An 11,168-nucleotide genomic window follows, 5' to 3' on the forward strand; every position below is an offset into this window, starting at 1 on the left:
GGGGGGGGGGTGGGGGGGGAGGGTGCTCAAGCAGGGGTGGGGGAGGGGGGAGGTGGAAACAACGAAACTGTACATTTTTTTTAAAGTTTGTTGAAAAGAATATTGTCTTATTCTATAAAACATTTCAAACCTAGTTAGAGATTTGTAATCAAAAAACATTTGCGCAGAAAGCAGCACTTAGGGCTGCCTGTTCTATACCCTGCAGTCAGACAGGAAAAGAACTGAAAATGGCACCCTTCTGACATTCTGAGGCAGCTGGACTGGCAGCCAAGTAAAGGAGAGTGATGAGGTGGTGTGGGGAGGGTGGGGAGGCAGTGCGAGGGTGCTCTCCGCAGCAGGTAGGAGCAGGCAGGAGTGGGGACGGGGGAGAGCTTGTGACTGGGGCAGTGAAAATAAACGATTGGCTCTTATCAATCACTTGCACCAACTAACCGTTTGTATTTTCTTTACCGACCTTTCCCTTTTGGGATATGTGGTCTGGTGGGCTGGGAGGCTTACAGTGTCCCAACTCTCCATTTTCCTGTGCCTTTGTGCTGTTTGGCTGAGGCATGGAGACTGCCAGTGGGTGGTTCTATCATGCAGGATTCCCAGGCCAAGAAAGCCTGGGGACTGTCCTTGATTGCAGAGCAGAATAGCCTGCCCCCTCTATAAACACATTGATTAATTCCCATAAAATCTTGGGGAGAATGGGATTGCAGCCCTCAGCCTTCATGAAGATTGTGATTTGCCAGTCTCTAGTCTTTGTCTTCCAAGGTTGAAAGAGGTGGGAGGTCTCTGAAATCATCCCTGTTAGAGTGTCCTCTTACAGTGCGAGAGAAGGAACGTTTCTCAGGGTTTCAGCTCACACGAAAACACAGCAGGATTCTTTTCACTGCAGTGGGATGTGTATATAGGTGAATCCTGTGGTGTGGGCTCCCAGGCCCAGGTGCTGAGAATAGCAACTATTTTCTACAGTGTGGAGGGCTCGTGCCCTGCTGGTTTTTTTGATACACAGGTAGAGAGTGGATAGAAGAGGGGAGGGTGGGGGGTGGGAGGCAGCTCAGTGGGGCTGCTGAACCTTGGGAAGAGTGAGTGTGAACGTGTGTAAATGTGCGTGTGAAAGGTAGCACCCCGTCCTGACTTCTAGAAACAAAATTCCTTTTGGGGCGCTTTCCCTGTGTGTCCCCAGAGAGGCCTCTAGCCAAGAGACTTCATTTGGGATAGTTTCATTTGTGACTTTAGCAATACCCTCCCAGTTCTTGATAGACAGCTGTAGGTTGCTGGGTTCAAGAATATGGGTGGGATATGGAATGTTTTTTCAATGTCTAGCTTCAGTTTTTATTCATCCTTCTGCTCAGCACTGTCAGCCGAGAGCTTACTCAGCAGACACCACATACTGCAGCACTTCCTAGTGAGAAAATCTGGGTTGTGCCACTAGGAAATGCTTCACTTCCATTTCCTCACCTGGGCAGCTCTCTCTAAAATTGTGTGCTGATCTGGTCTTCCTCTCCTCCCACTGTTACTGCCCTGCAGCCCTTGTTCAGTTGTACAGACCCTTGTTCTGCCCTCCAGTGTCTCTGTCTGTCATGACACACCCTTCCGCCCAAATACCTCTGACCCCAAGGCTGGAACAGGGCTGGTAGGAGATACGTTTGCTTTCTCATAGTCATGTTCTTTCTCTTGGCACTGCTTCCCTGCGGTGTCCTCAAATGGATTTGTGTGTGGCAGTGGAGTGATTGCATGAATTTTTCTGTAATACATTAACTTTGTATTAAGGGAGTTTGAGAAAGCTTTGCTTACAGTGTCAAGGCAAGGAGGTAAAAACTGGAGCCCAAAGAAATTCCCTTAGGGCAAGATTATGTTATAATAGAAAATTGAATTTCCTGAGGCAGTGGCTGCCACCCCTTTTCAGATGTTTAGTCCTGCAAATAGCATCTTTCTTGTAGTCTGTGACATGGATGGGGATGCTAGGGCCCTCAGGGGCAAGGGGACTAAACTAAATCAAGTTAGGTTTTTTTCCAGCAGAGATTAGAGGAGGTACTTGCTGTTGATATTTGACACTAGAAAGTCGTCTTTTTTACAAAACTTTTTCTAGGTGGGTGGAAAGTGAAACTGCCACATCCTTGTTGGTTTAGTCCAAGAGATCATTTGCAACAACAGTAGATGTCTGGGTTTTGTTTCTGTCTTTTTATTATGAAAACTTTGTTAAGGGGAAAATGTGTATTATGGTAACCAGAGGAATCCGTAGCCTTGTTTTCCTTAGAACACTTGTTTAGTGTTTTATCAGACGTCTGTTGTAGTTGTAGACAGGAAAGCTTGTGAGAAAAACACCACATGGAGCCTGTAAATGTTTTTGCACAACCTGTAAAGCATTCTTGGAAGTGGCCAGTAAAAAAGGGTTTTACCATTTAAAAAAAAATGTAACTGTGTCATTGTTTACATCTGTAACTTTTTCCTCCCCTGTTCTCATTACACCATTCTGGCGAAAATGTAGGCAAAGTAGCTTCCAGTTTTAGAATAAATAACCATTTGGATTGAATTCACCCTATCTCCTGTGGCTGCACTGACTGGGGCGGAGGGTGTCATTGGGTTATTTATTCATGTTTTAATGCCTCTTTCTCAGGTTGCATGGGCTCCAACCAAGGAGAACTCTCTATTGCATGGTGGCTGCCGTTCCCTCCCTATTCTACCATGCCTTCATTTGGGAGCCAGCCATGCAGTCAGTTGACATGGGTGGGTAGTTATTAGTGTTATTTAGTGCTTGCTTAGGCCAAGAGTCGAGCCATTGAAGTATAAGAAAATAAATTATAACTCATGACCTTTGTATTTGGTCTATGCAAAAACCAGTTGGATGCTTGAAGTTAAATGTAAAGTTCCATTGTGGAGCCAAATAAGTATATGAATGAATAATTACTGCTAGGGGGAAAGCCCACTCATTCAACAGAAGTTTGATGGGGGTTATTTTCCAGTGAATTTGGAGAATGAGACGGTAACTTAAATTTACAACAGCATCATTTTTTTTTTTTTTTTTTGGGGACAGATCCTCGCGCCGTTACCCAGGCTAGAGTGCAATGGCATACTCTCTGTTCACTGCAACCTCAGCCTCCTGGGTTCAAGCGATTTTTCTGCTTCAGCCTCCGAAGTAGCTGGGACTACACATGTGTGCCACCAGGCCCAGCTAATTTTTTTTTTTTTTTCTAGTAAAGACAGGGTTTCACCATATTGGCCTGGCTGGTCTCGAACTCCTGACCTCGTGATCTGCCCGCCTCGGTCTCCCAAAGTGCTGAGATTACAGGTGTGAGCCACCGCTCCCAGCCACCATTTATTAGCACTGAACTGATCCTAACAGTGGTTTCTAATACATGGTCAGGGTCTTAAAGCTCAGATACCACAGGTTCATGACATCCAGTGTTCTGAAGGGGTAGTAGTATTGACGTAGATACTGCTCTAATTCCTACTCTCTATGTGACACAGATTCAGATACCTGGGTTTATGGCTTTGTACCCTTTAGGCCACCCTTGATTTTGGTACCCATCTATTCTTTAGGATATTTAAAGTTGCTGTTAGAGCTAATTAATCGTTTTTTTAAGTGGTTAATCATAGCTCATGCCTGGTCTTTAGTAACTTCTTAAACCCCTTTTTCCCAACTAGTGCTGCAGCCTTGCAGTTATAATCTGATGGGTAGGAACATAGTGTGTGCAGAAAAACTGAAGAGAGGCGCTTTGTTTTTTCGTTGTTGGTTTTTTTTTTTTTTTTTTTTTTTTTTGAGACGGAGTTTCGCTCTTGTTGCCAAGGCTGGAGTGCAGTGGCGCGATCTGGCTCACCGCATCCTCTGCCTCCCGGGTTCAAGTGATTCCCTACCTCGGCCTCCCAAATAGCTGGGATTACAGGTACCTGCCACCACACTGGCTAATTTTTATATTTTTAGTAGAGACGGGTTTCACCATGTTGGCCAGGCTGGTCTCGAACTCCTGACCTCAGATGATCTGCCGGCCTCGGCATCCCAAAGTGCTAGGATTACAGGTGTGAGCCACCACACCTGGCCCAACAGCGGCTTTTTTAAAAATCAAGGTTACATTTATTAAACACTCCCATTTTTTTTTTTTTTTAATCATGTCTGAGCTGTTGTGGAAAATTTCACTTACTCCCCTGGAATTTGCCCAACACCGTGATACAGTGGGGACGAGGAAGCAAGGTGCTTGGTCCCTGCCATGCCGCATTTATCATTTAAGCATGTACAGTACAATCCATTCATTGGGTATTTGGGTGCCTGATATGTGCCATTGTCAGGATACAGGGATTAAAACGGACCTGATTGATCCTTCCTGGAATTTTCACGGTGCCAAGAAGGAACTGAGGCTCCTCCTCAACAGAATGGGGGTAGGGTCCCACTCCAGGAGGGCAAACTTTTCCTGTTTCTTCATCTCTAGGATGAGGGAATTAATTAGAAGCTCTCCAGGACTTAGAGCTCAGAAGTTGCCATCAACAGTAAAAAGCTGCTTGGGAGTCCCTGAAATTCATGAAAGGAGGAGGCTAAGTTCAGTTGCTGGTGATAACACCCTTTCTTCCTTTGGTTTCTTCTCTCCACTTTGCTGTCTTCTGTGCAAAGGTACCTGGAAGCTGGAGGTAATGAGCTGTCCCTACTATTTCAAAGCAGCCTCCCTTCCCAAAGTATATCCAGGCACAAAACAGCCAGCCTAGACTTTTCCTCAGAAGGATGCGTCCCTGAGTTTAGGGGACCTTGACTCTATGAGGAGCACATATACTGGGATTGTTTACGTTCTTTGCCTTGGCCCTGGTCCTATCTCGGCTCTGTGCACCCTTGGAAGGAAAAGAGTCTAGGAGGCATTCTGGTGTTCGTAAACCTCCGCCATGTTTGAGTCCTGGACATGACCATGACATGTTAAGCCTTAAGTTTGGTCCCTGACCAAACAGCATGCTAGACTCCTGCAAGGCACATTTAAGTGTGGGGCCACAGCTTTCTGGCTGATGTGGCTGAGTCGGCCTGAGGGGAAAATGAAAGCAAAAACAAGCCCCAGTTCTACTAGGAAACCCAAACTGAGCAATTTCAGGCTTATCCAGCTCCTGGGAAGACCAGGAAGCGACTGAGGAGCGGTGCACCGAGACGGGCATCGCTGGGGGTTAACCCCCTGCCGCTAATATTTCCGCTCCAAAGCTTGGCAAGATGTAGAAACCTAGATTCCCTTGCAAGATCCACGCGACCAGCGTCGGCCACGCTGTGCTTCCTGGGGTCCCCTTGTTTAGTGATTCTTCATTATGGCCTCCCGTGTGACTTCGGCTTAACGGGGAGGACATCGAAATCCAGATTTCAGGGTCGCAGGGCGCGGGCCCCGACTTGGTGAAGGAAGGGGCAGCCATTTTGAGACCAGAAGAGGGTGGAAGGGACCATATTGAGAACGCCGGTTCCCTGGGGGCCGCCATTTTAAGAGAAGCCCTGTACGGTAAACTCCGTGACGTGGGGGCCGCCATGTTGGTACGGCCATCTTGGAATGGGAGCGGCTGTGGGCGCAGCCATCTTAGGTATAAAACCGGCTCCAGTCGGGGTAACTGAAGCCAAGCTCCGCCCCTCCCCCTCTAAGAGTTCCTCTGCTGTACAACTGCACTCCCGCACCCTCCCCTAAATCCACCCTCTTCGGCCTGTTTACCTTTTAACTTGGCTTCGTTGCACGTTTGTGTGTGTGTGTGTTTGCTCTCCGCAGCCTCTTGAGCGTCTGTTGTACTTAATTCTTCCATTGTGGACGCTTTCTCGCGCCCGCCATCCCCCGACCTGGCTTATCTCCGATCCTTGACAATGTCTAGCCTGCTTTGATTGGCTCTATTCCCTGGGTATGGCAGATCTATTGCTTGATGATCCTCTCCCCCCAAGAATTCTAACACAGGAACTGTCCTGAGGCTCTGGATGACTTTATTCTTCAAATGACTTTACTCTCCAGTAGCTCCAGGTGAGACTGAGAGCAAGAACCTGGCCCATCCCTCTCTCCATTGTCTGAGCGGGTCACCAAAGGAAGTGGGCAGGACGCTGGCAGAGTCTGACGGGGCCCTGCTGTGGGTGGAGCAAAGGGTGCCTCATATGTCTGGGGTGCTTGGGGTCGGCCACAAAGGTGGAAGGAAATGGGGTCGACAGATGAGGGTGGGCCTTGTGCTTCAGATAACCTCACATGGTCAGGCAAGGGTTAGGGATGGGATGCAGGGAGCCTCAGGGGCTCACATCAATTACTGACCTAAGGAAGGGCCCAGGAGAAGGAAAAGGGAGGAGTTGTGAGAAGGGACAGGGGAGCTCAGAGGAGAGCACAGAAGAACTTCTTCTCCCGGAAGGGGTTCTCCGAAGTGGGCACAGGGGTGATGAGGGGATCCTCACAGGCGTGGGCATCACAGTAAGTCATCAGGTCTGCGGCTGCCTTGGACACCTGGGACAGCCAGGAGGGGTACTGTTAGCCAGGACCTCTAAAGGGGACTGCAGCCTCCCTTCCCAAATGGGTTCTCTTTTGCCATCTCCAGGGCTCCTTACGACTGTCTTCTCCCTCATCCCCCACAGAGACCTGGGGACAGCTCTCTTTGCATAGCCCCAGACTCCTCCCCTGACCTCAGGGAGTGCAGGAAAGAATGCATCTCTTATCCTGAGCTTTGGGAACCTGCAGCACAGCACGGCCTGGCCAACTAATGGGAGCCAGCCAGGGTCCCACCTACCTTTATCCGGCACAAGCTGGCTTCAATCTTAAGCTGTTCCACCATCTTGCGTGCTTGCCCAATACTCATAGTGCTGTTCACCGGAGTCTCACCTTTCATCCTGGAAAAAAAAGGGACCTCTCAGAGAACCGTCTCAGCTGGAGGCCCTCCTCCATGCTCACTCCACACCAACCTTTACAAGGCTGTGGTCATACCCCAATATTTTGTTTCCCTCGTATCCTCCTCCTCCTCCAGTGGACTGTCTCATCCCTGTATTCCTCATAGAAAAAATAGGGTGGGATGAGGTGCTCCCCAAACTCCCTCATGGCCTGGGCCACAGATAGTTAAACCTTACACAAATGATGTAAGGCTTTTCAGCCCTTCAAACCATGTGTGTTCCCAGCTCTGAAGACCTCAACCAACCCTGATGAGGAGGGCACATCACCCCTATCTGCTCCAGTGAGCCCCAACAGGAGAAAAACAGGCTGTTACCTACTCACCTAAAGCCACAAGCACAGCAGTAGCAGACCTGGGTGTAGGGTCAGTGGAGGGTACCAAAACCTTCTGCCTGAGATGGGTGCCCCACCCTGCAGGGAGTTGCAGCTGAAAGTGTCTGATGCAGAAGCAGTGACTATAGGCAAGGAGGCCACTGGGGAGGGTCAGGCCAGAGGTCCGTCGAGGAGTGGTCTCAGTTTCTGCAGCTGAAGCACTGCCTGGATGGCTGGTACCTGAAGGATGAAGGATGCTAGAAGGAGCTGCTCAGATCCTGGAACATACCAACTGCCTGGCCAGTGGGGGAGCCTAGCTGCCTGCATCCCCTGCGCACACCCCCACTGTCGCTGGTTCACTGCCTGCCCCTCCCCCATTGCAGGCATCCTGAGTCTGGGCTAGAGCCCTCCCCAACAGAGCTGAGGCCAAGGCCGACTCCCCCTCTCAAATGGGGTGGTCTGGGCCTATGACAGCCCCTGCAGTGGAGTCTGTACTGGCTGCGGGGGGACCCTGCTCATTTGAAAATCTGACATCAGCTGGGCAGTCGCCCCCCTCCTTCCTTCCTCCCTCTACCCTGACACAGCACTTAGCACCTGAATCTTCGTTTCTCTCCCAGGGACCCTCCATTTTCCATATCCAGGAAAATGTGATGCGCCACAGGTATCAGCGTCTGGATTGCCACTTCACATCTTAGCCACAAGTGACTCAGTGGAAGATCCAGAGGCAGCAGAGGCTCGTCAGGAAGATGTCTACAGAAAAGGTAGACCAAAAGGAGGAAGCTGGGGAAAAAGAGGTGTGCGGAGACCAGATCAAAGGACCGGACAAAGAGGAGGTAGGAGGCCTTGTGGGGACAGTCAGCAGAAATATACTGGAAATAGGTGGGCTGGCGTGAAGTAGGGGGTGGTGGATTGGTTTGAAGATTTTCATTCATTTTGATTACTTCCCACGCCCGCAAGTGTGCAAAGATGTACACAACACTGGCCTTGCCCTCTGAAGGACTTTATCTGGGGTGATTAGACGTCTACAAAATAGAAGATACCACTTGCCAAAAGCTAGTCTAGATAATGTGCTGTGGGGACTCTGAAGACTGCATCCAGTTAGGGTCAGAGAAGGTCCACAAAACGCGGAGCTGAAATGCTACCACGCTGGGAACAGGGGACTAATCTGCCTGCGCAACAACGCAGGAGGTCCAGGTTGCCGCAGACTGCAACATGCTCTAGGCGAATGCCCCCGCCTTAGATGCCTACAGGTCCTAGGGGCTGTGGGCGATAAAAATCAGCGCCAACTGGATGACCGCCTCACTTGCCCGCTTCGCGGGTGAAATGGCCTGTGGTGAAGGTGTGCACGGAGGGATGTGATTGCAGTCTCGAGGGAGGGCCAAGCGGAGGCTGCAGTCAGCGCATCCCCTGGGGCATATCTTGGGGCTTGCAGGGAGGCGGGCGTCTTTCCCCTTTGGTCACGGTAACCGGAGGGAAACCTGCCACACAGAGCGCTAGGAGAGACCAGCCTCGCAACCCGGGAAGGCTCCGCCCCGCTGCGCCGGACGCCGCGCTGGACCCCGCCCTGGGCCGAAGCCCCGCCTCCCAGGGCTACCAAAGAGGCTGGCGGAGAGGGGCGGGACTTCCCCGGGAGCCGGAAGACCCGTCTCACGGTTGCCCTGGCAGCGCGCGTGGCTGGTGAATCGACCGCCCAGTGGCGGCCGGCGGGCTGGTTTCCATGGTTGCACGATTAGGTAGGGGCTCCGGGCGCTTTGCCCACCCCCGAGCCGGAGGGGACTGGCGGGAAGCGGCGGTTGGGTGCAGGGCGCTCCGTCTGGCATGGGGCGCAGCCGTATCGGGGAGCGAGCTGAGCTCGAGGCGGAGAGGAGAAACTCGGGAAGCAGTTGTGGCTACTCTTAGGCTACTGGTTTCAAGTCTGGCCCTATGACCTTAGGCAAGTCGACATTCTCTTCGTGCAGCTGCCTAGCAGTGTGGATTCAGTATCACCGTGTGTGAAGCTCTTTGTAAGAATTGTAAGGTGCGGCCGGGCGCGGTGGCTCAAGCCTGTAATCCCAGCACTTTGGGAGGCCGAGACGGGCGGATCACGAGGTCAGGAGATCGAGACCATCCTGGCTAACACGGTGAAACCCCGTCTCTACTAAAAAATACAAAAAACTAGCTGGGCGAGGTGGCGGGCGCCTGTAGTCCCAGCTACTCGGGAGGCTGAGGCAGGAGAATGGCATGAACCCGGGAGGCGGAGCTTGCAGTGAGCCCAGATCACACCACTGCACTCCAGCCTGGGCGACAGAGCGAGACTCCTTTTCAAAAAAAAAAAAAAAAAATTGTAAGGTGCTTATTCTTTGTTACATAGCTGTGAATGAGTATCAAGGTGGTTTGTCCCAGAATCAAATGCCTGGAGAAGGAATTCCACTGAGGAGATCTCGCACTGGGCGGGAGGGAACACAGTGGAGGAAAGGGAAGGGATAATTGGCTGAGTGGCACAGTCATTTGGAGAAAGGCCGTATATATGAAACAGTGACGGCCGGGTGCGGTGGCTCAAGCCTGTAATCCCAGCACTTTGGGAGGCGGAGACTGGCGGATCACGAGGTCAGGAGTTCGAGACCATCCTGGCTAACATGGTGAAACCCCGTCTCTACTAAAAAATACAAAAGCTAGCCGGGCGAGGTGGCTGGCGCCTGTAGTCCCAGCTACTCGGGAGGCTGAGGCAGGAGAATGGCGTAAACCCGGGAGGCGGAGCTTGCAGTGAGCTGAGATCCGGCCACTGCACTCCAGTCCGGGTGACAGAGCGAGACTCCGTCTCAAAAAAAAAAAAAAAAGAAACAGTGACTTTGCTGTCCTGCTATCTCTCCTTCCTCAAAGCCAGTCCAGTAAGCTTTTTTGTCCCCACTTCCCTGGGGAAAGGAGTCACTCTTTTCCCCCCTCTCTCTTTCCAGGAACCACCAGCTCCTGCATCCCATGGCCAGGGGTGGCGTCCAGGTGGCAGAGCAGCTAGGAACACAAGGCCTGAACCTGGGGCCAGACACCCTGCTCTCCCGGCCATGGTCAACGATCCTCCAGTACCTGCCTTACTGTGGGCCCAGGAAGTGGGCCAAGTCTTGGCAGGCCGTGCCCGCAGGCTGCTGCTGCAGTTTGGGGTGCTCTTCTGCACCATCCTCCTCTTGCTCTGGGTGTCTGTCTTCCTCTATGGCTCTTTCTACTATTCCTACATGCCGACGGTCAGCCACCTCAGCCCTGTTCATTTCTACTACAGGTGAGAGGGGCTTTCTAGCAAAATAGAGGACTCCTATGGGAATTGTAGGGCCCTTGGCGCTCAGTTCAATTCCCTCATTTACAGATTGAAGGGGTGGCCTGCCCCTCCACACCTGTGGGTGTTTCTCATTAGGTGGAACGAGAGACTTGAGAAAAGAAATGAGACACAGAGACAAAGTATAGAGAAAGAAAAGTGGGCCCGGGGGGCCAGGGCTCAGCATACAGGGGACCCACGCCGGCACCAGTCTCTGAGTTCCCTTAGTATTTATTGATAATTATCTTTACCATCTTAAAGATAAGGGAGTGGCAGGACAATAGGATCATTTTAGGGAGAAAATTAGCAGTAAGACATACGGATAAAGATTTCTGTGACATGAATAAATTCAAAGGAAAATGCTGTGCCTTGAGATGCATATGCAAACATCTCCATAAACCTTTTAGCAGCATTGTTTTAGACTATCACATGAGGAGAAACCTTGGACAATACCTAGCTTTCCTAGGCAGAGGTCCCTGCGACCTTTGGCCTTGTACGGGTCCCTGGGTAGTTGAGATTAAGAGAATGGTGATGACTTTTCACAAGCATACTGCCTTCAGGCACTTGTTAACAAAGCACATCCTGCACAGCCCACAATCCATTAAGCCTTGAGTCACCACATCACATGTCTCTTGCAAGGACAAGGTTGGGGGTAGGGTCACAGATTAACAGCATCTCAAATACAGAACAAAATGGAGTCTCTTATGTCTGCTTCTTTCTATATAGACACA

At 50.9% G+C, this 11,168-nt stretch overlaps 2 protein-coding genes across 7 annotated transcripts in view; one reads left to right on the forward strand and one right to left on the reverse strand.

The window, feature by feature from the left end:
- The first annotated feature begins 5,247 nt into the window (after positions 1–5,247).
- The window catches only part of BSCL2 (BSCL2 lipid droplet biogenesis associated, seipin), a 19,451-nt gene continuing 13,530 nt past the window's right edge, over positions 5,248–11,168 (forward strand). For 2 of the 6 annotated variants that reach the window (XM_017878353.1, XM_017878355.1), the window contains exons 1-3: positions 5,474–5,942; positions 7,772–7,987; positions 10,088–10,404. In XM_017878353.1, the coding sequence (XP_017733842.1) occupies positions 7,901–7,987; positions 10,088–10,404 (404 nt within the window). In that variant the 5' untranslated portion in view covers positions 5,474–5,942; positions 7,772–7,900. Of the gene's footprint in view, positions 5,943–7,771; positions 7,988–8,772; positions 9,088–10,087; positions 10,405–11,168 lie in introns of those variants that run through there. The other 4 variants (XM_017878356.1, XM_017878358.1, XM_017878354.1 and 1 more) reach the window with 3 other exon arrangements.
- GNG3 (G protein subunit gamma 3) lies at positions 5,884–7,501 on the reverse strand. The gene is made up of 3 exons (XM_017878359.1): positions 7,167–7,501; positions 6,688–6,787; positions 5,884–6,407 (listed from the first exon to the last, which is right to left on the reverse strand). The coding sequence occupies exons 2-3, from the start codon at positions 6,784–6,786 to the stop codon at positions 6,279–6,281; spliced, it is 228 nt and encodes a 75-aa protein (XP_017733848.1). The 5' UTR covers position 6,787; positions 7,167–7,501; the 3' UTR covers positions 5,884–6,278.

Source organism: Rhinopithecus bieti, unplaced genomic scaffold (genome assembly GCF_001698545.2).
Source record: "Rhinopithecus bieti isolate Rb0 unplaced genomic scaffold, ASM169854v2 scaffold_11488, whole genome shotgun sequence".
Taxonomy (NCBI): domain Eukaryota; kingdom Metazoa; phylum Chordata; class Mammalia; order Primates; family Cercopithecidae; genus Rhinopithecus; species Rhinopithecus bieti.

Bases quoted from the DNA above. Each gene is read 5' to 3' on its own strand.
- GNG3 (XM_017878359.1), bottom strand. From the start codon at position 6,786: ATGAAAGGTGAGACTCCGGTGAACAGCACTATGAGTATTGGGCAAGCA. The intron at 6,408-6,687 runs GTAGGTGGGACC...TGGCTGTCCCAG, and splicing joins CCAGCTTGTGCCGGATAAAG to GTGTCCAAGGCAGCCGCAGA.